Here is a 27,912-nt window from a genome sequence, read left to right as displayed (position 1 = left end):
CAGATCACGTGTTACATTCCTGACCTAAGAAAGAAAGCAATCCTTTTCTTTCATCTTAGACTTGGCCTTTTTTTTTTTTTTACCTCTCGAAACCATCAACATGGAAGAAGGGTACTTTGTGATAAGAAGGAAAGCAAAAAGTATGTCTGAGGTGTTACACAAGGAAGGCTCCATTTACCAAAGAGACTCCAACAAGTGCCTAGTTCACCTTGTGATATGCAATCATTAAGCTGAGTGACAGTAGAGATCGCAGTAGTCTGACTTTGCAGCAGTGCTTCAAACTTAAGTCATTTATGGAGGTCTTCCTCCCACCAGGGCTCTGTCCCACAGCTCTGCATCATCTCCAGATTTATGCGCTGCCCTCTACTGGGTAAAGAAACTTTGTTTTAGCCAAGAGTAACATAATCTCATCGGAACCACTGGAAGGGACGGACCTCTTTCTAAGGCCCTGGACGGTGGGGATTTTCAGTGGGGGTGGAAAGAGTAAGAAAGAAAATAGATGGACAAGGGTAGGGGCTTGCAAAAGGAAATGTAAGTGGAAAGCAATCAAGATATCCTAATAAAGCTCAACTTCTGAGACTCTCAAGTCTAATGTCCCAACTCCTCCTATCCCAAAGTCCTCACTCAAACAAGACTTCTTCGTATGTTACAACTGAGACCTGCTTCTCCTGGGCAAGCCCTTCTAGGGCACATTAGGGAGCATCCCAGCCTGCAATTCACATACAAATGACACCAGCCTCCTCGGGCAGCACTCTGATGTGCTTGCCCTTCACAGTCCAAGCTGGTACAGTGGCTGGGAGCTCACCTACCCAATGGAGCCCTGCCAACCTCTGAAGCTTTGCAACTAAATATTGCCACATTCTTGTTGAATGAGGAAGACTTTTTGAACAGACGCTTTGTCAGCTCCTCAGACCATGGCAGCCAGACTGCACGTGCATCCGGAGGAGATGTCTTCCCTTTGTGATCTTACAAAGTCAAAAATTACATGAAAGTGAAACAACTTTCCTGGCACACCTGCAGCAACCGGCAGCCAACCTTCATCCCACCCAAGAAACACTGAGCTGCGGTATGGCCTGAGGGCCCCCGTGAAGGCAGCAGGAAGGCAGCTCAGGTGCTGCAGGGCCTGGTTGGGACTTAAAAGATCTGAGGTGTGGCTTTGGCTCTGATTTACCTTCCTGTGACACAGTTAAGCACTTCCAATCACTGCTCTTTTGAGGAGAAGTAGAGATGCTAGCTCATGCAGGTGTTTAGTTGTTACGGTTAGTTGGACTGTGCTCAAACAACACCTTGAACAAAGCAGCCTTGGAATCTAACTCACTGGCTGGAGTGCACTACAGCAAAGCAAAGAGCAAAACATTTCTCTCTATTGCATGTCTGAATTCTAAAGTAAGTTTCAGTTCCACCATTCCTGAATGCTTTTGTTTTAAAGAGAAAAGCAGCCCCCACACACTCATAGTGAACTCCAGCTCAAGTTCAGTTGCTCAGAAATGGTTTGAAAGATAATTCTGAGCACAAAGGGAATCTCTATGCCAGTTCTTAAAATTTATGACGAGCTCCGCTTCTCCTAATTCATCACAACCATACTGTCACATGACAGAACTTGAGCAGTAAATTTCAGAGAGTAAAGCATCACCAGAAATTTCCAGGCTCACCTACTGTATGCTATCAGGGCACTCTGTCACCATGAGGTTAACTCAGTCCGTGGCCACACTGGGATTTGAAAAGAATATTGAGTCCCAGAACATGAAATACATCCCCTCAAAGGACAACTAATGAGTCCCTTCTGGGCCTCATCCCTTAATGGTCTGACAGAAATAGTTCCTTTCATTGTCACAAAGCATCGTAATGACTGCAAGGGGAAACTGTCCTCCTGATGTGAAGCAGCGCGGCTGCAGTACCTGCCTGTCGCTGTGCTTGGAAGTGACCAATTCATGACTTGATTCCGAAGTGCTGGATCCGCTCACAGGAGCAGATCAGACCCTGGCTGGAGTTTGCAAATTGTCCTGCGGGTGAGCAGCAGCCCCAGCAACCTGCACCGGCTGCTGGCAATGCCAGAAATACAGCTGGGGATCCGAGCAGTTACTTCTAAATCTGATTGCTCGGCTGAAAACCCCAGGGAAATTCTGCTCTGCGAACTTCCAACCCGGGGCAGCGTACGGACGGTCCTCCCAGCGGAAGGATCACACATTTCTCTGAATGCTTTTATTTTTTCAAACTGCATTCACGATTGATCCAACTGTGCTCCCCTTCTCGGACATTTCCCAGTTCCACGTTACGTGCTCTCACCACCTTGTCCACGCCGACCCACGCTGGCTCGGAGGGAGCAGCTATCACCCAGCACACCCGACCTTCCCACGCCGCCCGCCTGCTCCTCGTGCCGCCGTGCCCCCCGACGCCGGGCACGCGGCCGAACCGAAGGCGAGAGCATCTCCCACCGGACGGCGGCGAAGTGGCCGAAGGTCACGGCTGGGGGCGGGCGGCGGGGCAGGGGATGAGGCGGTGCCAGAGAGCCCGGCTCAGCCGTGACTCGGTGGAAAGTGAAAGTGTAAGCGGCGGCCACGTGTTTTCGGGGAAGGGGAGGAGCGGACGACCGCCGCCGCCGCGTTAAATAAAAAGCGGCGGCGATACGCGGGCCCAGCGCGCCGGCGGAGCGGCCCCAGGCAGGGCCCCGGCGCGGAGCATGCCCAGGCGCCCGCCGGACCCAGCTGTAGCCGGGGCGCGGCCCGAGCCCGCGCTGCGCGCTCCGGGGACGGCCCTCAGCCGCCGAGCTCCGGGCCAAGGTAAGGGAGGGTCGCGAGTTCGGAGCGCGCCTGGGAGAGGTCGCGCTGCGGGGGTCCCCGGGCCGTTTGCGGCTTCCATTCGCTTCGCTTGGATTCTCGTCCTCTCGTGCTCCGCGTAACGCGGCGAAAACCAACGCCGCGGACGCTGGGAGCGGAGCAGCCCCGCTCGCGGGGACGGGCTCGGGCGACCCCGCACAGCCCCCGCCCGCCCGGGGCCCCGCGGCGCTGCAGCGGCGCTTTTGGGAACTTCGAATGCTGAGCGCTAATCCTGGCCCGGTAACTGGAAAAACTGACATCGGTTTCCTTCTGCTGCGTAAAGAAAGCCCGGTGATGCTTCCAACTCGTTAAGTTATTTGCCAGCAGAAGGATTTTGCAGCCCTCGTTGCCCTTTAGGGAGGGTAATGTGACCTAAATGAAATTAAACGTCAAGCTGTTAAATTAGTGTGGCCGGGAGCCCAGCTGTGCGCTTTCCTTGAAATCTGCGCTAGCACATTACCCTGAACCGTGAGGCGGCCGAGGGATTCGTTTCTGAGAATCCTTCAAGGTTTCTCAACAAGCTGCAGCTGCAGATCTATATCTGACTGTGGGGATAAATCCTAAAATCTATGCTTGCCAGTAAGGTCACGGCAGCCGGCGGAGACGTATCGAACCGCGCTGTCAGAGGCAGGCAGCTCAGGCCAACCTTGTTCCTGGTGCAGCACTGCTAATTCCTTTGAAGTAACACGAGGGATGAATTTAGTCCCTCTGCTGAGAGATATATCAATAGGAAGCAATTTAGATTGGGCCACTTAAAGTGCATGTAATACAAAAAAGAGAGAGAGAGAGATAGAGACAGAGGAGTAATGCTTCGAGGGTTCACAGAGGTTGATGTGTGTAAGCTGGGAGGCTGGAGCGCTGCTGTCCCCGGGGAAAGTTGGGGGAATGGGAAATTGCCTTTTATGGCTGAGCCTCAGGTTAGCAGGAGAGAGGGAAGGAGGCTGAGGATCCCCGTGCACAGGGCAGTGCTGCGGGCCACCCCCTCCAGCTGCCTGCAGGCTGTGCCCTCCCAGCTGTGCACCCAGTAGTGGTGCTGCTGCCTGGGTTCAGACCTTGCTTGGCAGAGGGGAAGGGAAGGTGGCTGTAAAACCTCCTTACTTTGCCTTCTAAAGCTTCCAGCTGTGTTGGAGTGGGCGCAGGGTCACCTCTCCATGGAAGGCTCCTGCCTGCTGCAGGTTCCCACCATGCTGCAGGCCCTGAGATGCTCTGTGGGCTTGCAGCAGGGGAGCTGCGTTATCCTCAGTAGCTGTAAATGATCCCTGCTAAATATTTTTGGAGCTTTAGACTTCGTAATAGTAGTAGACTGCTGATCTTGTCCAAAAGCGAGCAGTTGTTTGCCCAGTGCAAATTGGGAAATGAATAATTGATTACTGTATAATGGGTGGGAGGGAGGTGAATGGAGGACTCGGTCATTCAGAGCCTGCGGCCGCTTCTCCCTGGGATCTCACTTGGTGTCTCTGTTTCAGAATAGCTGCTGGAAAGCTGCCCCGCCGTAGCCACTGACGCTATGGAAGACCGCATCCGCTGGCCTAGGCTGTAGGATGGTAGCGCACAGCAAGGTGTCAGCAGACAATGCAGTTGCAGCAGACCCGCGATGTCTACTTGACCCTCCGGCACGGGATCGCTCTCAGGCTCGAGGCTACCGCGGCGCAGGCCGGCCTGGCGCTGTGCAGGCACCGAGCAGCACGCACTTCAGAACCTTTCGCTCGCAAGCAGATTTCAGTAGCATCACTCGAGCCAGCAGCCTGCTGGATGCCTGCGGCTTCTACTGGGGACCACTGACTGTCAGTGCTGCTCATGAGAAGCTGAAGTCGGAGCCCGAAGGCACCTTCCTCATCAGGGACAGCACACAGAAGAATTGTTTCTTTGCCATCAGTGTTAAGACTGCGACTGGGCCCACCAGCATCCGGATAAACTTTCAGACCGGGCGTTTCAGCCTGGATGGCAGCAAGGAGACCTTTGACTGTCTTTTTAAGCTGCTGGAACATTACTTAAGCTCCCCGAGGAAGGTACTGGTCACCCCCCTGCGTAAAGTCCGTGTGCAGCCCCTGCAGGAGCTCTGCCGGAAGAGCATCGTGAAGACTTTTGGAAGAGAGAACTTGAATCAGATCCCTCTCAATCCTGTTCTAAAGGACTATCTGAAATCCTTCCCATTTCAGATCTAAGTACAGCATTAACTGTATAGAGCCACGTGAGAGATGTGTGAAGAAATCCAGCTTCCTGGGTTTTTAAACATGTTTGACAGTGAGCAAACCTATTTTTGTAGCAACTTACTGTATTTTGAAATGCAACTTGAACACTTGACTTCTTATGTTTACAAAAACTGTTTGCACAAACCTGGGGTTTTAAAACCCTGGCATCATTTTTCTGCCAAGCAGAATATTTTATTATTTTATAATATTTTTTATGCTATTAACATAATAAACTTTATTGTGAAAGTTTTTAGAAAAGAATAGCATCTCTGTTTTTTAGTTTTAAGTGTGCTGGTACCTATCCTGCCAGTAACCTCTAGCTGCTGTGCCTCTAAGAGAAAGGTGAAGCAAGCAGAAGATATATTTAGGATGTATCTAGCTCTGTCCTAAACATATGAGAACAGGAGCAATGTGGGTAAGTTTTGAAGAGGCAAATGAAACACTTGGTTGAGCTAATGGCTCTAGTGCAGGCTTACCTTTTATCTATTAAAAGCAACAAGACTCTAAGCAAGAAAAGGGGGTTGTCTGACACAAACCATATCAGCGTCAGTGAGGAAAAACAAAACTGTTCCAAAATGCCATGTGTGTACACACTTTAAACAGTGGTGAGCACGATATCGCTATGATGCACTGGATGAAAGATTGTTCTCTGTAAGTCAACATGTGCAAGACAGCAGAGATTCAGGCTTCAAAAAGTTTCTCTTCTTACATTCATGGTGATCCAGAGGGCACGGATGTGATCTGTTGAAAGGAATTTGTGACTTAGTTCTTGATGACAGGATCCTATTCCACAGAGCCTAATCTTATAGATATGCAGCCACTCTAGCGCTTAAACTGCATTCAGAGAGCTGAAATACATCAGAATTCTTTGTAATATCACATATTGGAAATTGGTGAAAGCACTGCTGCATTTGTGTGCTTATAAAATGTGAAATCAGTGCCTCCACAGAGCTGTAACTGGATGACTGCAATGCTTGGTTTGGCAAAATGTGACCTGTGTGATTTAATGATGAAGAGATAGCACTTTATCGCAAAGCAGTTCTCCCCTCCCCCAAGCATTTCCTGAAATCCATGAAAAATAGACTTAGAAAACCAGCTGAACCAAATCACTTCAAAGAAGACGCAGTGTCTTTCACAGAAATGTCCTCTATCAGCACAGATCTGCAGTGCTTACAGTAACTGGAAGCAGTAAATGAAGTCATCACTACAGTTTGTAAGATAAAAGGTCTCTCCCTGTACAGTAATTCACATTCCTTTTAAAGCTAAAGCTGCTTTTAGGAAACATTGAGTGTCTGTTACATAGCATGCCTTACCAAATAATTTGTACAGTATAATTTACAAACTCAGCTCTTCTGTCAGTGATGCTTCTTTGGAATAAGAAAGTTTCCTGCTCAGGTGTGAGTAAGGATCACTCACAGTGCTTTGCTCATTGTGAAGAAGAGAAAACTGAAGACCACACAGACAGCATCATATGACTCTTTGCTGTGCTGCTTCCCTAAAAGTTTATTTTTGGATCTTTCCCGTTCCTTGTCAGCCATCCCTGGCTGAAACTTGTCAGGCTGCATTTCTGTTATTACTGCTTAAAGTTGAAATTAGTTGCCAAATGCCGTGTTTCCCCACAGCAGCACATAAATTGGAGAAGTCATAAAGGCCATACTATGCAACAGTTATGAAAGTAGATTGCCTGAATGCAAACGACTTTAAGAAGCTGGAAAAAAGTTTCCGTAGGGTGAAGGCTGCCAAACCGGTTTTCAGACAGCAGAGATTGTTATCCTGCTCCCTGTCCTCTTTTTCCCAGTTCCATACTGTAGTCCTTAACCCCTCAGGCCCCAAGTGAATGACTCCTGCCTCAGTATAAGTAAATCTGTGCCCAGGTGACAGAATCAGTGGTAGAGCAAGCACAAGATAAAGCTGGCAGGTATGTTTGTACTGCTACTGTCTTTCCACCCCCCTCTTTGTTCTTCCCCTTCCTTTCCTTTGCTGCTGTCCAGCATGCAGCACAGAGGCCAAGCACATCCTCTCTAGCAGGTATCTGTAAGCTGCTCCAAAGCACGACATCCTTGCTCACAGCACTGTGACCCATTCTCTAAGGAAGAAATCTCCTAAAACACCTGCTCACCAGTGGGCACCGATTTAGGAACTCTGTCAAGTTCCTGAGGATTTCTGAAAGAGCGCTGGCTGCCAAATCTCTCATTCTCTGCTTAATGAAGTACCAGCAAGGTCAGATAGTGCTCTAGCTGTATTCTACCCCTTCAAGCAAAGGAAACACAAACAGTACAGTGATTTCAGCCCTCTCTGCCAAGTAGCACATGAAAAGTGATGCTTGCAGTCCCTCCCCTTCCTGCCCAGCTCTTTCCTCTGACCCTTTCACTCCTGGCTGTGGCTGGGAAATGAAGTAAACAGTGAATCTGGTGAAGGGCTATAGAAGAATTTGAGCTATGCTCAGGAGCAAAGGCGAGTTTTCCAAGGAGACTGCCATGTTTACAGTCAGTGGGGAAGGGACAGATTAGAAATAACACCATTTGCAGCAGGGCTGTATCACTCCACAGGGAGCCCCAGGTTCCCCTTCCATTGCATCCCACTGGGACACTCACCCCCATCCCTGCTCTGGTACAGCTCTGTAGCAACAAGGCTGGGGCTTCCTTGCTTTTTAAAAACTGAAACACACATTTGCTTTCAGAGTAAGTTAATTTACATACCATGCTGCAGCTGTAAAACATTTGCTAACGAATGGAGCTAATTAATAGAACTGTAGGTGTCTGGTTAGTTCAGCTGTGAAGGGTTTTTGGCTGCTTAGTAGAACCTCTTCAATGACAAGTGTAACCTCACCCACTGTGCAGCTGTGGTCACACTAATTCTGTTATGATTGAAGTCATTTACAAGAAGTGAGGCTTCAGCTGCAGTCAGCACTGATGCTATTTTCAACAGCCAAGAAAGAATCATCCCCTAGGGCAACACGCTGACCGTATCTGCCATCAATACTCTTCACCCAACCTCTACTTAATCCTCCACTGTACAATGCATTCACCTCCTGGACCCTCTCATTCAGATCAGACCTTCCTATTGCACTCTCATTCAGTCCTTGGCTCTCCTTCTGATCCTCCATTCAGTGTGTGAAGCAATGCATTTATTAGTTTCCCCTAGCTTTGAGACAAAGCCTGCATAACAGCAACCACTTTGGACTCTGTGCAGCTTTCTGTGCACAGAATAAGCCAACATCAGCTTATACAGCAGGTTTCAAGGATGCTCTGAATGCTTAGAAGCACCATTCAAGGCCATTAACTTGATTAGGACTTGACTAAATCTTACTGATTTCATCACATACGGTAGAATAGTCTTGTTTGGTTATTCCTTGAGCTGCTCATGAGCCACCACTGTTCAGGCAACCTAGAGAGATTCAGGGAAGGAGACAGTGTATCCTATGAGTCTTGTCATGGTGGTAGTTTAGGTGGTCTATAACATTATTACTGGCACGAATTCGGGAGATAAACGTGCTACAGAAAGTGTAGGCTACTAACTTCTTTCATTGCACTCCTCAGGTAAAAACTAGTGAACCTTCTTGCTAGATCCCTAGCACATATTCTAGTACACAGTCTGTTCAGAAACAATTTTTGACAAATATTTCAAAGATTATTTTTGGTTTTCTGTCCCCCTCAGACTCCCAGCTACCCTTACCTGATAAGTTGTTCATGACTACTTTAGTCATCTGACAGTTGCAAATCAAAAGCTTTCAAAGGCAAATGTTTAATTGCCAGTGGAACAATTAGATCTCTAAGTTAGGTGCCTAGATGACTGTGTGGATGTTTAGCCTGGTTTTCTTCCTGTTTGCAAGGCCAGATGTAAAACAGTGTGCCATGAAAGCTTTACAAACAAAACATAGCAATTACCTTCTGCTTAAAGCAAACTCAAACAACTGTTCTCAGCTAGGAGACAGGAATTTCCCTTTTCAAGTACAAGGACCTCCTCTATCTAAAAGCATGGTTACTCAGTAATTATGATGAATGAAAAATCTATCACTGTCCTGTGACTAAATGTACCATGTGCAAGGTTTTATCTTAGATGAAGACAGATGTTTTTGATGTGGAAAGGCAAGAAAAATGGAGGACCAGGAAGAATTCTGATTTTGCAGGAAGAATATACTTGTCAAACTGACTTAACACAACTATCAGCCAAGGGATGCTTCCACCAGACAAGACAGCTCAGTAGCTGAAGAGCAGGTGCTTTAATCCATAGCAGCCTTTTGGTTCACAGCTGTCCAACACATCACATAGCTATCACCTACAGAAGCTTGGCATGTACTGTATTGGTATAATTATATGCAAAGTAGATGGTGCCTTTCTCAAAGGCAATAATTTCAGTTCCAGTATTCTCAGTCTAGCTTACATTTGGTAAACTAATGTGATTTCCATTTTCCCCCAAGAGTTTCTGGCTGCTGTAAATTTTCTCATGGCTTGCTATAAAGAAGAAGCAACTGACTGGCTGAGCTCTGCTAAAAGGCTGTACAAGTGACTGGCTGCTCCACAGAAGCTTACTATAGTTCTCCCCCCCTGCAGACATAAATTAAAAAAGTCCAGATGTGTGACTGCACTTACAAATATCACTCTTGTAATTTATCAGTTATGCCGAAATGTTTCCATTCAGTTAAAGTAATTTTATAAAGGTCGCAATGAGAGAAATCTTAGCACTAACAAGGGATTCCTGAACAGCCCAGAAGGTGGAAATGCCTAAATCATCTCAAGACTTACACACAAACCGTTTTGCAGCAGTTTGCTGTTACACACCACGTTTGCATACACTTTCAACTACTCATTTTCAACAGAAGCTGTGAGGTGTGACAGATACTCCAGTTATCCACAGCCATGACTGGGATAGAAAACAGTTTAGAACAGAAATTCAGTCTTTGGGTGAGCTGCTGCTGAGACTTAACAACTCTGAACTCCAAACAGGGAAACTATCTCTTGTTCTATGAGTCATTAATCTTGCCTAATATAACATTTACAAAATGTATATTTGTAAGTAGTTTGGGTGACATGGCAGCTCAGAGTGGTGGACAGAGCCCTGTTTGAGGCATCAGAAACCTTTACTTTCGTTCTAGGTTCTGCCAGCACACTGTTCTGTACATCACACCAATTCACCTTATGATCTCACCACAGCTGTTAACTATGCATAAATTAGACCGATCTTTCACAGCACGTAACATAATGTATCTCACCTTTTCCCTTTTGGGACCATTTGGCACCACTGCAGGGGTTTCAGTAACAGAGTACTCAGTTAGGGGAAGTTTTTTCTTTCCTTTTTTTTTTCAGATCAGTATGGTCTACTTTCTGGCCACTACAGCTGCCCTTTTGAAACCACAACTTCCTAAAGCACAACTTTCTGTCAGTAGCATGGCAGTCTCTGGATTTCAACTCTGAGTCCATGCACCTCCCCAGTGCCCTTGATCTCCTACCTGTGCAACAGGTATTGAGCTCCAATCCTCTGAGACCATAATACAGAGACATAATTAAGAGCAGCCTTGGGGTACAGAAGTACAAAGCAAGAAGGATTTGATGATTGTTTTCACAAGTATCTAAGTAGTGCTCTATATCTACTTTTAAAATCAATATGCCTAATGAGGAAGAAGTTGTTCATGTGAATTCTGCAGCTTGTACAGTATATCTTTTTATTATACTGTGGAACTAATAAAACCCAGGCAATCCTTCTTCCTGATACCTGCAATCTATCGACTGTATGCCATGTCACAGACGTTCTTTTCCAAGTTTAATACAACAACAAATTCAGTCATAGATACTGAAATAGCAGGGGACTTCCAAATCTGCATTAAAAGACACAAATGAGGACAAGAGGTGAAGCTATACTGATATATTGAGTGAGAACTCCACGCTGCAGGGCTTCTGGATGGCTTTCTCAGCCATGCATGTTATTCTTTCATACAGATCTCATTTTCTTTGCAATTTCAGTACAGTTTTAAAGCAGACTGTTATATAAAGAATGCACATCTGTTCAAAACACATTTGAGGATGGCAAACCCAGACAGCTGCTAAAAGTGACACTTCCACAGGGGACAAATAACCACTGTGACTCAAAAGTTTACAGCACCACAGCTCCTCTGCCCGACCTGAACTCATCTGAGCAAAAGGAAAAGCTGTTTGCTGAATCAAGGCCTGTGGCAGTCACACAGTGTGCTAACCGTTATCTGTCAACACTGTGTACAAACACAGCAGTGCGAAACATGACCTGAAGGCATACACCACGCTGGTGTAAATGGCCTTTGAGTCAGTTCACGGGCACATGTGTAATGCTGCTACTTGAATGCTGAATTTAAATGCTAGGTTCAAGTATGACCAAAGGTCTTCAGGAATTCCTACAGAGCCCAGCTCAATCTGCTGAAGCCAATAGGAACTGAAGCAAGCTGAAATCTAAGGGTAAGAGAAGTTTTCTTGCAAAAGGAAAATTTTGTGCAAAATGTGGGCAGACTGTGATGCATCAGAAGAGAATGGAAAGCATCCTGGAAGGCTGAGAAATTTTGGAAGGAAGTGATGCATTTGAGAGAGCCAGAGGAAACGTGACCTGGGTTTTGAAAGAATTGCACCGAGGGATCAACAGCTGTGAGGGCATACAGGTGAAAGACTACAGCTGGTGAGAGTACCTCGATGAAAGAGGAGTCCCAAGTGCAGAATAGCCACATAGTTAGTTTAGAGCCATTAGTACTCTGAGATCCAGACGTGTCGAACAAATCAGCAAACTCCTAAAGCTGCTCAGTGTCCTCTAATGATGGTGAAGGCCTGAGCCCTTCCTGAGGACTTGGAGAAGTCCATTTATTAACTGCCATATAAACTATACTTCCGTTGGTCCAAATTTTTCAAGCTTGAATTTAGCACAGGTCAGTGTTAATCACCTGTACTGCCTGAGCTGAAATATGCACTCTTTTCTATTCAAGCTTAAAGCACATTAAGTGCACAGTTTTGCAATTAACATAATGTGCTGATCACAGGAAAAAAAAGGGAGGGGGAAGAGATACCTATTAAACACCTTCATAACATTGTGTCTTTTTAAATAATCTAGAGCAAAGTATTTATGAACCTCCCCAGCCTGAGTCATAAAGCCTTTATGTAGCAGGCAGATTATGAAAGTAGTTTGGTCTTGCCAGCTATAAAATTTACTGAAGTGGCTGAATTTTAAATAGTGTCTGTTGAGTTACATGGTCATTTATTCCTTTAGATTAGGACAGCTTTGGCCAGAGTTCAGCTTGGAAGGTTCAGTAAAACAGCACTTCACAAAATTCTCACAAAATATACAGCTTTGACTTGCAAAGACCACATGTCACAATGACAAAACAGAATAAGGGAAAAGAAACCGAGCTCAGCATAACTGCACTCCACTCACTTTTCCTTCAAACTCTTGCAGGTACTGCTTTTCCTTGGTTGCATAAGGAGAAGCAAATACTGCACAGTATGTCACTGCAGCTCAATGGGCACTGGCACCCACATGCAAGAAAAACAAATCCCTTCCTTTTAATTCAAGTCCATCCTGCTTCCCCTGATTTCCTGTCCTCCAGCACAGTTCAGTTCCTAAGAAGAGTTGCACAATACAAATACACTGTTGCATATGCTAACAAAATAATTGACCTGCCATGAAAAAGCTGGCATAAATACTATCTTCTCTTGGTAACTCCTAAACAGCTAAATTGCATGTGGTAATGTTGTTTGCTATTAATGCTGTTTTAAAGAGACATAATGCCCACAAATCTGAACAGAGCAGCTGGTGGCCTGCTGCATGCACAAACAGCACATTTTACCATAGAACAACTGTAGCATTACACCAGAATGAAGGCAGTTAATGAACACAACTCAGTCAAACTCCTCTACACTCCTCTTTCACGTACAGTCATCCAGGAAATTGAACACAGAGAAGGGGAAAAGAGTATTATCAAACAATACTTGCTAATGCTTTTAACAGAACAACCAGCTTTTCACTGAACTTTACAAATCAGTTCACGTTTTCTGTTCTGGATGGTTCAACATTAAGAGTTTTGAGGAGGATGAGCTAGTTGATATTCCACATGTGGTCAGATTTTATTTGTTTTGCTGTAGGCAAAAAAGAAATATCCCTTGCAACTAAGTTGGAGCTGTGACTTGCACACACTAGCCCTGCCTAGGAACACTCCAGTTTGTGATCTCTACTTCACTTTAGGAAATGGAGCTGACAAGAGCAAGTCCAGGAAAAGGAATCCAGCCTCTGCGGAGTTAGGTGTACACAGGAGAAAGAATGATGACTTAACTGTGAATGACATAAATTCCAGCAGTAATTTTGGAGCAAAGTCTAAATCACAGGTTTTCTTGGACTTGGGAAGCAATCTAGCAGTGAATTGCATGCCTGCCCAGCTGAGCTTTTCACACAGACCCAGCATCACCTCCCCAGAGCAGAGCCCCTTCCTCTCCACTATAAACCCTTGGAGTGAGGTGAAAAGGACTTGAACCTCTTCCTCTTGTAGCACTGAGTCTAGTTGGAAGCAATCGCTCTGATTTCAAAATAAGTAAGAATAAAATAATTTCTTGTTGAATAGAACAACACCCTCACGACTTCCATTGTGGAAAGCTCTGACAGAGTGAGACCATCCATACACCTGAGGCAACAACCTCCCAGGAGCAGACACAACGAGGAGACACAATTTTCCAAGAAGCATATGCTTTTGTGAACTTCTACCAATATGTTTTGCCAAAGTTGGGAGAGTTTTGCTGTAGATCATAGTGGCAGTCAGGGCAGGACTAGACCATGCATGCATCAGTCTGACACAGCGTAAGCTCTCCCTAGTCATGAGCCTTGACTTCAGTACAAAGGCTTACTCACTGTACAATGGCCCATCTCATAATGCCACCTGGTCTGTGCTAGTCTGATCTGACTGTAAAGTGCACAACTGGCTCTGACAGGGCAGAAACAGGATGTTGGTGGCTGACAGGAAGTTCAGGTGTGTATGAGAAAGAAGTGCTTCCTTGCAGGCTCTTGTGTTTGCATCTATCAGAAAGTGTATGACCTCATTTAGGAGAATCAGACTGTGCATCAGGATATTAGTCTTCTACTTGCCACCTCATCAGAGATAAATTTGAATTTCTTGCTCTTGCCAGTGCTCAGATGTGCAGCAGCTCCATTCTAGTTCCTTCGATCACAATATGAGTAACATAACAGAGGTTTTAAGAGTTGAGAAACTCTCTCTTTTCTTTGCTTAATTTTGAAAAAGCTCAAAGGATATGGCTAACAACTGTAGCCATATCTGGTTCAGGATATTCACATTTGAAAAATTATTTGCCAGAGAATAGTACTGTTTGAACATGCTTTTGTTAGCGTTTACTGAGGGCTTTTCCTTCCCCTGTTCCATTCCTGTTTCACAATTGCAGTCCTTTCATTCTCTATTCCATATATGCCTTTCCTAACACACAAGAGATTTCAGGCTTAGGTACAAACATGTGGTCAGCTGCTCTGACATATGATTTAAGTAAGACCTATTGAATCTCCCATGCTGAGGACAAGGCTCTTTTGAAATTCTTGGTTATTCATCCACCATAGAAATAACAGCACATATTTATGCTGCTCAACATAGATTTATTTCAACTCTGCAGTCTCATTCAAGGCTACAGATGTACTTTTTATGTAATCAAACAACCTGATCTGCTTTGGGCTCTGAATGATAGAGATGTTCTTCATAGTGAAACACTCTTTTCTCCAGCAAGCACACAGACAAATGCACAACGCCAGAACTGGGTACACCTGAAGGACATCTTGTTCCATAAAAGACCACTGCTCTCTTTTGTTGATGTAGCAAGAGGAAACCAGAGAAACATTTGCATTATATTCTACTAAAGCCCTATAAACCTAATAGCTGGACTTTGACCAACACTTTGATACCATTTTCTATGGAAAGAGGCTCAGTTTCTTTATATAATCCAGGCTTTACAGAGAACTTTCTACAGTGGCAACAAAAGGAAATCATGTCACAAACCTTTTCCCTCTTCTTCTCCACTCCAGTAACACTTAAGGAGGTTTTATCCACAATTGCACACAATCTGTGGGATGGGAACCCCCTTTAAAAGAACTCTACTGGTTTCAGATGCATTGTAAAACTGCTGCATTGCAATCAGGCAGCAAGTAAACAAGATAAAGAGCAGAGAGATGAGGACAGCTGTCATAATTCTTTCATGCTTCAACAGCTGGAGAAGCTGGAGGAGCTGTGCCCTTGCCTGTAAGAAGTAGGGGATTTCCCTACCATTTCCAAGGAGAAATCCATAAGGAAAAGATATTGTAGCATTTCCCTATGTCCCTTACTGTGGAATTTCTGAAATAGTTGTGACACAAGTTGTGAATTCTGCCCTGTCAGAGGAGCAGGGGGCAAATATGGACCTGCAGAGGTGGATGACAGCAGGGGACAGAACTAGGAAGCCTTCTTCACCCTGCGCCTCTATGGGCACCTGTGGGAAGTTCTGCAGCACAGGAGGAGCTGGCTCTGATGCAGCATACCCCAGCTCCTAGCAGGCATTAGTCATTTTGGTTTGGTAATGGTCCAAAGGCAACCACCCAGCTACTCACTGACGAACCTGAATCTGCCTGCCAGGGATGTAACTTCTGACAGCAGGAGTCCCAGGCACTCATGTCACTGCCAGCGAGCAGAAGAAAACAAACAGGAGGAGGTACGCGTGGTGTGCTCTGCAAACACCAACATGTGATGTACTGATGATGTTTTCCAGATCTGGTGAGGCAAGGGTACTCAGGTACATGGGGATCACTGAGGCTGTTTGAAAGTAATGAAAAAAACATTTGCCATTAGTCAGGTGGTGCACATTCACTCACTATTGTTTTGCTATTTGGAATTTCCATGCTTTTCCATAAGATGGTGATATGGAAGATGCATTACTCATGTGAGGTGTGAAAATGCACTGCAGATATCTGACACAATCAGCGACTTCTCTCCTCAGCTTGGCCTTTTCCTTTCCCCATCCTGAGTCACTGAATCCCACCTCATTCTTTGTATTGGCTCTCAAACCATTTCAGAGCCAGGACGATCCGCTAATTCGAGATAAAAGAAATCCAGCAATTTCAAATTAGGGAGCTAAAATGGCTGAAAGAAGCATCCAAGAAATGTCAGAAACAGTGCTAAACTAGAGCAGGAATATGTGGCTGGGATAGATTATAATCTTTCAACATTTTAGTACAATTGGTTGTTCTGTTACTTCTGTTAACCTCCATACTGCTGCACATAAGAAACTCCTTTGTGTATTAAAGAACACTGAGAGCTTCTGGGAAGTAACATCTCCTGTTTGTTTGCCAGATCCAGCAAATCAGTCATGCAGAATGTCAGTAGAAGACAAAATTCCCAATCTGCATCAGAGCCATTGAATGTCTGTTGCAGGAGTGTACTGTTGAGTTTGGCAGGATCAAATTGGAAATTAAATGCTGAACTGACAGCGTATACTCAATATTTGAGAGAAATTGGAGTCTATTAGTAATGCGTCAGATAGGAACCACAAATGAACATGTACCGTGACTGCTTCTGTTAATATTCACATAAAGGGAACAGCCTTTCTGCCAATAGAAGTCTGCCAAAGAAAGAGATGAGTGCAAAACTTACCTTCCTGGAGAGTTAAGGGAGAGAAAGTTAAATTATATGCTAAAATTAACTTCATTGGAAATTTTTTTTTTTTAAAGAACAGAAATAGATGCAATTAAAGCTGGTTACTTATGGAATAAAATAAAAAACTGGGAGAAAGAAAGCATGCCACTGACTAATCTAAGAACATTTCAGATTTACAGTGAACTGCATAAATAAGCAATTCAGAATTAAGGCCTCAGTTTTCCCTAGTCTTTGTTAGGCAAAATTCCCATAGAAGTTGTTGCAGAAGTTTGACAGCTACTGCAAAACCAAATTCAAAAGAGATCACGGAAAAGTTTGAGTTTTTTTACTGAAGCACTTCTCTTGCACGAAAAACAACTGGCTAGAGAAAACCATCCTATTTTATTTGTGTAATGACATCTACAACTATGAATTCACTAGCCTTCTGCATTGGGTCAGTCTGAATGGGCTACCATTGGTAGGGAGCAGATTTCTTCTAAGAAACTGGGCTCTCCTCAGAGGAAAGACACCAGCTGAGCAAGAGCACAAGGATCCCATGCAAGGGCAATGGCAACAGAGGGAAAGAAACTGAGCTGTGGAGATTTGAACCTCAGAGCAGGAAAAGAACAGCAGAGCCTTTGCTGAGCCTGCAAAGAAGCAAAGGCTCAGGACCAACAACAGGTACATATAGGGACTGCCACAAGGCTTCCTTCTCATGACTCTAAACACTCTGGGTGACTTCAGTGAACAGTACATTGCTCCAGTGAATGGTACATTGCGGGCACACGAGTCAATACTGAGTTCTTGGAAAAATGGGAAGAGAAGGAAGGGTGGGGGGAACCAACTTTTTTTTTTAAACTTACTGGAATCCAAAATCATCTTCACAGAAAACGTGGTTGGTTACTATAGAAGGAAGGTGATTATTGCAATCTGCCTGTTTGTAATTCCCTGAACAGAGGAGCAGCCTTAAGGCCAGCATGCTCTTATTTTCTTGCATAGGAGCTGCTAAACCCTTCCATCTTGCTTTTTCTAAAAACTTTTTACTACTTTACCTTTGGATCATACCGGAGATCAGTGTGTCAGCAAGAGGAAGCCCAGGGCAGCAGTGAGCATCTCTGTGGTTCTATGATCTCAACAGGGAACATCTTCCTCGGGCAGGGGAGCAGCAGTGAGGTGTGGGCTGAGGCTGGCTGCCCACTTCTGCTGTGCTGTGGTTACTCCTCCTGGGTGATGAAGATAGCAGAGATTTAATGAAGGGGGAAATGGGGCTACATTTACCCAGTTAGCTCTGCCCCAACTCAACAACTGCACTCTCTCACAAGATGGTCTTGCCTCATCTCAATGCAACCAAATGAGATCTTGTAGGGCTGGGAAAGGGTAAATTCACTTTTCCACTGTATAATGACACACACCTTTGATACAAAAATCCTTTCCAGGATTGTATGTGCATCTCTGTGGTCTGTTTTTAGCAGGACCTGGTACGTCTGTGCTTTGCAAGGGTGCTCCAAATCTGCCACCCAGAGCAGCAAAAACCTCAGCATTCTCAGGACACACAAAAAGGGATATAAGGCAAAGATTTATTTGTGCCCAGATGTGTGCAAAAAAATGACAGCATAATCTGTATGAGAAAACAGGCACTGACCTACAAGTCTGAATGAAATAGGATACTACCATACATCAGCAAAATGTTCCCAGCAAAGCTCTGGATATGTGACTGATCAGCTCATGAAAATATTTTAATTGGATTTCACAGCTATTGTCCAACACACTCAAAAACATTTGAATAGAAACACGCAACATGACACTTCTATGCAACACCCTCTCTCCATGCTGATAGTACTGTAACAGCCAAGGCTGCTAAGTAGCTGCTTTTAGAAGAGATACAGGAGGTCAGCTCAACAGAGATAACTGTAACTTTCAGTAAAGCACCCGCTCAGTGAGCCCAGCCTGGGATGTGTTGTGCTTTTGTAGTTCTCTCACACAGCGTCTCTGTGTGCGCACTTGGCTTTTAACACCACCCCTCCATGTGATTAAAGAAAGCCACAAGAAAGAGGTTTCTACATTATTACCTCTTCCTGGAAAACAAACCTGCCTGTTTCCCCGAAGTTTGCTGGTACAGAATTATGCAGCTTTAAAGGCACCCAGACGTTTTGGCTGCCCATCCACTTGCAGTCATCATTATCTCTGTGTTACTTTACCTGGAACTTAACAATCCCTCTCCTCCTGGTTTTCAGTAACTCTACAAAAAGAAAATCAATAGTCTTCCTTTTACCCCAAGGTACAGCTTTCAGATAATCACATCCTATTGTGCAGCAGCTGCTCGGAGCCTCTGCAGCAGAAATAGCCCTTGGAAGAAGAGTTTCCAGTAAAGGAGACATCTTTTTCTAGCATCTCACTGTTTAGTCAAAACACTGGTTTAGATCAACACTGGGTTTTCATCAGGTGATACCTCAGTGGCAAGATTAAGAATACTCAAACGTTGGGTTTTTTGTTTGTTTGTTTTTTAATTTCTTCACATTAGAGACATGAAATTATCAAAGAACTTTTGAGTCAGTGGATTTTGTTCCTGTCAGCCCTTTAATTAAAAGAAAATAACCTCAAAGGTCTTATATTAGGAGCGCTGCATGTGTAATTTCAATTTCTGTTTTGCTACTAGCAGGCTTGTAAATGGGTTATAGTAAACCTACTTCTTTTTTACGAAACCTGTCATCGAGATGGATAAATGAGAGGTCTCAAGAAACACCCCCAGCTTCCCCCCCTGGAAGCATCAGGTTTGAGAGGAAGAGCCAACACTGCAAAACTCTGGACATAGTTTAACACATTTTCTCAGAGTACAGTGCCAGAGTGTCACCCACTGCAGCTCTGGGGCAACTGTGCTGCAGGAAGCAGGTTGCATCCTTCCCTGGAGGCGCACGGCACAAACCCAAAGAGCCATGGGCTGGAAATGAACGTGCTATGGCCAACACTTCCTATAATCCAAACAGCCCAACATACCAAATGACCTCAGAGGGAAGCCAGGCTGCTTCAAGCACAAAGCTTGTAAAGTGTTGGCATTGTGAGCGGCACCTAGAAAAGCTGGAAAGGCTGTATTCTTAGAAATAGAGTGACAGAGCTGCAGGACAGGAAAGTGTGGGCAAAGGGTTGCAGGGAGGCAAGCTGCAGCACTTCATTTGGGGCACCTAAAAAATAAAAAAAGTTTGGCTCATCTGTTTTTGAAATATTACCTGTATATTTATGGTATGGGTCAGGCAATGGCATTGTGGTACACTGCAGCACAGCAGTACAAATGCAGCTCACTGTCCCTTTGTCCATCAGACAAGAGGCACCCTGCAAAGCGTTTCCTTTTTCCTCACCACCAAAAAGCAGGGGCTGTTTCCTTAAGTTTCTTCGTAAGTTTTGTGTGAGTGATCTGCCATAATCATAGAGCGATCCAGCAAGAGCAGAAGTGGCAGCTGAAGATGGGATTTTTGATTACATTAGAAATTCAAAAGATACAAAACTTTCCTTCAAGAAACTCAGCCACAACACATTGTGGATTAAGCTATTCTGGGTAATCTTAGATTTCTAACAGGAAATTGTTGTAATTTTCCTTTCCTTTTCCCCCTGAGACTTCTACTGCTGTATAGAGAAAACTGGGTTTATAAGCAGAGCTAAAAAAAATAAACAGCAAAACCTGTCACCACTCTCAATGTTCAGTTCAGCCAAGAGGCAGCCTTCAGTACCACCAGATGCCCCAAAACTTTCCCCACCACTCCCTAGCTCTCCTTCAAAATCTGCAGCAAAGAGTCCTTAAGACAACTTCGTGTGCAAGGAAGGTCTCAAACCCCACTGAAATGCATCCTTGGTGGGACATCTGAGGATTTAATAAGTGGGTTAATGTGATGTCAACACAACCAAAGCCTGATGAGAGGCTGGTGGCAGGTTTCAAACACAGCTCTGCCTCTGGAAGGGAAAACTACAGCTGATCTCAGGAGGAGGAGCAGTGCCAAGACTTTCTTTTTCCTCTGGAGCAGTCATATTCTACAGGAATGGTTCAGCAAAGGCTGTGAGAGCTGTGCTGCAGCTGCACAGCATCAGCTACAGCACCCTACTTGGATTTTAAGATCTTTTCCTCCATGTACACTCACTCTGGCCTCTCCTTATTACACAGTCACAGCACAGCCAAGGTTGAAGGCACTCCTGGGTCCCTGCAGAAGAGCCACTCAGAGCAGGGCACAGCCCAACAGGCAGGCAGCTTTGGGAGAGCTCCAAGGAGGAGATCCCACAGCCTCTGGGCAGCCTGTGCCAGGGCTGTGGCACTGCACAGCAGGGCAGTGCTGCCTGACATGCAGAGGGAACTCTTGTGCTGTATTCCAGCTGTGAAGTCCAGGGAAAGTGCAGCCACTTCAAAATATTTGCTAAGAAGATGGGAGAGAGTTCAGGCAAGAGGCTTGAGAACAAGGTGAAGAAGAAACAAACCTGTCTTTAGTGCACATACAGGCTGATTGTACAGTCAAGAATACATGTAAAGCCAGAGATCTGTGTAGCAATAAGTCACTCAGTTGGGTGTCTGCTCATTCAAACCAGAATTACACTACACTGCCCACAATCCATTAGAGACAGAACAGCTTAATTGAAAACAATCTGGTGAGAAAAAGATTTTGCTCAGATGTATGTGGCTGGTATGGTCTCAAAATAGCCCCAATAAAACTCAGTAAACTAAACGAGCATCACTGTCAGTGTCAATTTCTGCAAAGCACAGGACTCAGAAACCACCTCAGCCAGCAACTGTGAGGACCACTGATTGACACAAACACTGTTCACCCTGCTGGGAGACAAATACAACACAGAAACAAAACATTTCCCAGTATTCCACAGTCTAGCCTGACCAGGGTAAAACTGAAATTCTTCCTGATGGAAGTTTTTTAGATATTGATTCTAAGCTGAAGCCTTTATCCAGGACTTGGGTCCAGATCTCCCCACACTTCAGTGTTTTCAGACCATGTCCAAAATTCACTGAACAACTCTATGTGACGTCCAAGCATTCTGAGTAAATGTAAACTACTTTTGAACCTTAGTGCAGGTGCATTCTGACTTATGTTTGCCTTTCTTCATTCATACATTCAGAGTCTCTATTCTAATCACCACTTGCAGGTTACCCTCACTCAATCCTGAGGATCTGTATAGTCACTGGTCAAAAAGTGGAGGTTAAGCACCTATGTACCAGAACTAGTCAGTAACTGAAAAAGAGTTTGCTTTATGATCAAAAAGAACTAACCTGGAAAAAAAAAACCCCTCTGTGATACTGACTCGATATGATAAGAAGTGGCAAAAGATAGCATTGCTCTTCTGAAGCCATTTCCTGACAGGATACTTTGATGTTGCAATAGAAATGATAGGAATTGGCAATGGCTATAAACACAATACACATCTGAGGAACACATAATAAGGTCCAAAGGTTCCACATGCTTAAGAGTTAGTTGTGAATAGGAAGAAGGAAATATTTTGTTCATTGTTAAAAGAGAATTTCCTTCAAGATCTATTACCAGAAATACACAGAAATATATTGTTGCTGTGTTGTAGTGCAGAGCCCAGGAGAACTTGAGCCATTCTCGCTCATTTTTGTTCCCTACTTTGGACTGTAGCTCATGCACACCCATTCTGTCTGCCATGCAAGTTCTTCAGCCAGGTGGATACACTCAGCAGCCATTCAGCCAAACCAGTGGATGGGCAAGATGAACTGGTGATGCTGTGGGATGTTAATCCTGCCTGACTGCTTGTTCAGACCAGCCTTCACCAGCTGTGGGTTGCAGCTCCTCTTGACTACAGAGGTGTTTGTTTTCTCAGTCAAACCCTCTATCCTTTCCAAGTCTCCCCCAGTACTACAACTATAAATACTAAATCATGACCAGGACAGGTGGTCAGGTAGAGATTAAGCAGAAATAGAAGAGTAATAAAAGGAGAATGCAACATTACCAAAGTTAAAAATGAAAATTAAGAACAGACCAACCAACCATGGTGCTGAGCTTAGCTAGCTTGAGAAGATCTCTCATAGGAATGACACTTAACTGGCAGTTAAAATTAGTGGGGGAAAAAAGACAGACTCAGTAGGATGCAGTGCTGGAGGGAAGGGGAAAACCTGCTGCAGTACCATGGAGATGTTGGACATCATGCCCCTTCACTCTAGGATGAAGGAAGCCAATATGGTGCTTGTACCACTAGCTCTCACTGACATCTATCTCCAGTTAGTATCAAGATCATGTTCAGCAGAACATCTGCACAAAGTCTAGCTCTGGTAAAGCACCAATTGAAATCACCTATCTGGTAAATAGACCTAATCACAGCTTCCTGAGCATGTTTAATATAGATGGATATTTATACTCACATATGATAGATATGAATTTCTTAGCTTGCTTATACTTCCTTTGGAAAAAGCTATATTTATAGCAGCTTTTTATAGAACGTAGTCAATGAAAATAATATACAGTACTTTTACAAACTTATATCTAATAGGACACAGCTTTAATATTTTAAGAGCAGAGGAAAAGCATATAGGTCCAGAGAAGCAGAAAAGAGAACGCTTGAAGAGACAGCACAGAAAATGGGAGATCTGAGTCTGGAGCATCATCAACAAAGCAAAAAGCTTGAGGGGACTGAAGGAGAATATCACCAAGATGAGGACAAATAGAGATGAGAAGGAAGTAAGGAATGTATGAAAAACAAAATAAAATAAACTGCACAGATAAGGAAGAAGTGGCTTTGAGAACACACCCATCAGAAAGCCATTACCCCTATCTTACTTTGGCATTTTTACTAGATACGGTCTGCAGATGAAGAAAAAGCTGGTATTAATTTGGAAGTACTCAGCCAGATCTTCTGTCTCTGAGTCATAGGAGGACTCCCATTCTTCTGCATTTATTTTAGTATAATCATTTTCTTGTTTTATTTCACTTTTTAATACTCATCCCTAAAACTGTGCTGAGTATTAGGTAAGAAGTACTTAAAAGATACTGGTGGAGAAAATATTATTGAATATCAGAATGTAATTACACTGATTTCTGAAATACTAACTGAGATGACCAATTGACATATGTTTCTAATTACCAGAGTTTGCAAAGGAGATGTTCTGAGTGGTGAAGAAACTCTGTTGGAAACCAGACAGTGTGTCAGTTAACATAAATGCTTATACGTATTTACGTAAGTAATGGACATGGAAGAAGAACATAGTGGCTACAGCTTTATACTTTTGGTCGAACCCCCTTGGAGTGGCATGCTTGCCGTATGAGTTGATCTTTCAGACAGACTTTATTTTTGTCACTGTTGTAATTTGTTCAGTCTGAATGGGTCAAGAGCATAAGCCTCAGATATAGAGTGAAGTCTCAGCAGACAGATTTGCCCCCTTCTTGAAATACGTTGGCTTGCTGTGAACTGTGTCACAAGACAACGTGTATTGAGCTAGCAGGTCTCAAGGCACTATTTCATGCAGCACCCTGCTGAGGTTACCTCACAGACATCTGCTGAACATGCTCTGCTGTTAAACAAGCAACAAGTATGGAGTCAGCTCTCCTCTACAGGTGGAATTAGCTTGCTGCAGCCTAGGACACAGCCAGCTCTGCACACTTCTCACCACCTGATGCTGCTGGACTCCTTTAGTTACAGCCCTGAACATGTAGGCAAGGACTTCTCCATTCAGTCAGACACCAGCCTCTACTCTGGAACCAGAAGTAGGCACCAAAAAGTAATAGCTTCACGCTTGCTAAGACTTCCTCACACAGAAGAACACTTCTGCTTGAAAGCAGCTTTTTCCTTTTAAACTCTTAGTACTCATTTATTGAAAATAACAAAGGAAGGGCTTTATACATGCAGAATTAAATTACAGATATGATTTTTGGGGGAAAAAAAAAAAAAGAAAGAAAATCCAGTCATTTTCCCTTATCCTGGGCAGCTGTAAGTCCTTAACACATTAATTCACTTTCTGTGCACTTCACTTTCAGACCCAATCATTCTGGGAGAACATCCTTCTCTTAATTAGCCTGCATCAACCTGCACCCCATCTCAGTGCCTCTCACTCATGTCTCAGTCCTATCTATAACAGAGACTGCTGATTTTCCTGAACAGCCTGCTGGGCAATTTATCTGCACCAGATGGAAAAATCATGCTTTGTCTTAAAGGTTTGTGGACCAATACAAAACAGTTTGTGTATCTATTTGTGACAGTGTCCCATCTGTCCTTCCTCAAAGGAGAAGTACAGAAAGTACAAAGTACCAGGCAGCCACCAGCTGTCCTAAGGGTCAGACCTTCCAGTATATGAGCTCCACTGTGGCACATGCAGCAATCTGACCTACAGGAAGCACAGACCATTCCCAAACAACTAAGAGCTCAGCTGGCACTAACAAGAACTTCAGCCAAAAGAGTACACTGTGTGCAAGGAACAAAAGCTTACCAGATGTTACAGCACTTTCTTTAAGAGATAAGGCTAAAGATACCACGTGTGGTAAATGATTTAGTCAAACCCTTGCAGGAAACTGTTAATGCATTCTCTTCCAGGAATATTTCGTGGGAAAAACAGCCAGCAATTTGGAGCAGAACCCTTCAAGGCTGCTTCTGTGTGCCAGCTGCAGCTTTGCTAGTGGCATGGAGAGTGGGAGTTAATTTGCATTTAGTGAGTTTCCACATTATTAAGGAATTCCATAGAAGAAAGGCATCTGTGAGTAGGAGCACATTAAATTCCCCAAGCAGGACTTGGGGTTAGGAGTTGAAACTGAACCCACAAGCTCAAAGGGAACTGGAGAAAGCCCTGTAGCAGACATCACCTATCCTGATGCCCACTGCCAAGAGATATGAGGTTCTGAGGAAAACTGAGTCCTCTCATAATCCCCAAACAAGGCAATCCTTGCTGGTTTCAGACTATGGCATTTTCTCTCATAGAAATTTTTGCATATGCAACTTTTCAAAAATCTGAGGATACAGGAAACATTTTGTCTGCATCATCTGCTCCTTCAGACTGAATGCAGGAGTAGGAAGAATGGAACTAATCAGCTGCACTAGAACCGTGAGCAGCTTATGAAGCTGTCACTGTAGTGACTGAGTAGGATCTTTCCCTTGGGTACATCCTGTACCAAAAGCAAGAAGAGTATGTGAAAACTACTAACCAGATATCCTGTTACATAGAACTGAACATGGATTTTTCTTTTTTCCCCCCTCAAACACTACCATGACCTCAATTTACAAGGAGCCATAAAAGCGATCAATCACTGAAGTGCAGGAAGTAGTGCTCTTCCTGTCATAAGCCAGGACATTCCTGGGGGGAAACCATTCCTGGTAGAATCCAACCCAGCAGAGGACTGCATGGCAAGACTACAATTTGATAGAGCAGCAAGATGGATACATGGAGAAGATAAACGTTGTTGGATACAAGCCAACATGGATGAAAACAGCAGAACGGTTTCAATCTGCAGCTCATTAACTGTGCAATAAGCAAGTACAGCTGCATACAGCAACCTTAGGTTGGAGATGCAATTCAAAAATGAGATAAAGAAAAAGCTAAGAGAAAAAAAACACAGGGTGTCTTAGCACTTGGGAATAGCCAAAGAGACTAAATAATGCTCCACAACTCTGAATCAGACCCTAGAAATTGATGGGATTTAAATAAAGTTGAAAAACTTTACAGACAAATTTGGATCTTGTTGGCAAGCAAATCTTTTGGACTGGAGTCTCATAATTTGAGGCCTGTATTTATCAGTTTTCCCCCCTTGATAATGTTTTTGTTTGGGGGCTTTGCTTTATTTGTTTTTAAGAACAGTCTGAGAATTTTCTGTCACCAAACAATGAATCCATAGTAAATCTGAGCAACTTGGCAGCACTGCCAAGACCACTGCATTAGGCAAGGTTTCTGCTGAGCATTCTGCTCAGCCCTTCACCCATACCTTGTGGATTCTCTGAGCTCAGGCACTTGGGTCCAGCTGCAGCACTGTGGGTGCTAAGTGATCTTCTGTTGCCTCCACATGGCCTGCCCTCACCTTCCCCTGAGAGCAAAGCAGCAAATCACAGACAGCTCACTCCCTGTCACCTCTCTCACCTGATGCTGTAATGTGGCTGCTAGCAAGGAGAGGAAACTGCTGAGCAAGGAGGAAAGCATTTGATGTGGCCTGTAAAGAGAGGGGTCTCCCACTCCCATTCTGCTTCCTGTGGCTGCAGATGTTGGGGCAACCAACCTTTGCTAATTAAAGAAACAACACAACCTCCTATCGCAAAAAAGCCCAAGGGTTAAAAAAGAAGGCAAGGATAAGAGGATAAGAGCACAGAAGACAGTCAAATCCCACAGCAGCCAAAGTAAAACTTAACTTACAATTGCTAGCAAAATTACTACATTCTTCCACTTTGCAGATTGGTAAATGACTTGCCCAAATTATCAGGTCAGTTGGTAACAGACCCAAACTGTAAGGTGTCAATTAAATAGTTAGGCCCTGTTAAAACAGAACACTAGACTAGGCACATTTCATCACATACTAAATCAACCTAAAATCCCTTCAGGGGATTTGCGCCCTCAGAGTGCTCATTTCTTCCAGAGGCTTGTACTGGAAAGTTAAGGTGCATGGTGCTGGCAGTTGATGGACAGGGACTGGAATCCCACCCCTCCTCTTCTGCATCCAGAAGCAGGCACTGTGTGAGGGTGCCAGCTACCTTCAGCTGCACTTCTTGAAGAGGAAAGGAGAGTGGGGAAGAAACACAGAGGTAAGATGAGGGAGGCAGTTTCTGAGGAGAAAACAAAGAGCCTATTCAATCAGAGGAAAAAGCAAAGAAAAAGTAGCTTGAGGAAAGCTTAGCCTCTGAAAAAACAATGGATCAAGCTGAAGAAGGAAAACACAAGCAGCAGAGGCATATGGATCACTTCAGCCTTTGTGTTAGCACATGTGATTTATAGGATTTTGAATTTCCTCTCAAGGAAATCTGCTATTCCTATCAGTGCCTTCTCTTCTGAGAAGATTTCCAAGTTTACAGCAAGGAAGTGCCAGCATCCTGCTCCTTAACTGGCCTCTCCAGATGTCATCGATCCCTTGTTTCCCTCAAAAAGCCACTCACAGACAGACACATACAGCTGCCTGCTCTCTGCCATGCACACATCCCTTCAGGTGATCTGATGAGCTGGGCTCCTGGCTTGGAGTGTTGAACCTCACCGTGCCCCTGCATCCTAGGGAGGAAGAGAGAATATTTTGTTTCTGCAGGGATTGAAATTGAAGTTTGGAATGAGAACAGTTCCCTTTTTCTTCAGCCTTGAGGTTTTACTTGTGCATTAGTTATGATGACACTGGGTCCCAAGAGG

At 44.4% G+C, this 27,912-nt stretch overlaps 2 protein-coding genes across 3 annotated transcripts in view; both read left to right on the top strand.

Annotated features, from left to right (window-relative positions):
- CYTH3 (cytohesin 3) overlaps positions 1–27,912 on the top strand; it is a 425,983-nt gene that overhangs the window by 75,366 nt on the left and 322,705 nt on the right. The window lies entirely within an intron of this gene.
- Positions 2,472–5,269, top strand: SOCS1 (suppressor of cytokine signaling 1). Of its 2 annotated transcripts, none has more exons than XM_065732511.1 (2): positions 2,472–2,545; positions 4,283–5,269. In XM_065732511.1, the coding sequence occupies exon 2, from the start codon at positions 4,358–4,360 to the stop codon at positions 4,979–4,981; it is 624 nt and encodes a 207-aa protein (XP_065588583.1). In that variant the 5' UTR covers positions 2,472–2,545; positions 4,283–4,357; the 3' UTR covers positions 4,982–5,269. The 2 variants fall into 2 exon arrangements, with proteins under 2 accessions (XP_065588583.1, XP_065588582.1); XM_065732510.1 differs by lacking the exon at positions 2,472–2,545 and adding an exon at positions 2,576–2,780.

Source organism: Cyrtonyx montezumae, unplaced genomic scaffold (assembly GCF_038088225.1).
Source record: "Cyrtonyx montezumae isolate F1298 unplaced genomic scaffold, pur_monq_1.0 scaffold_16, whole genome shotgun sequence".
NCBI classification, from domain to species: Eukaryota; Metazoa; Chordata; class Aves; order Galliformes; family Odontophoridae; genus Cyrtonyx; species Cyrtonyx montezumae.
Note: the sequence above shows the minus strand (reverse complement) of the source record. Positions and strands in the feature narration are given on the sequence as shown.

Bases quoted from the DNA above. Each gene is read 5' to 3' on its own strand.
- SOCS1 (XM_065732511.1), top strand. From the start codon at position 4,358: ATGGTAGCGCACAGCAAGGTGTCAGCAGACAATGCAGTTGCAGCAGAC.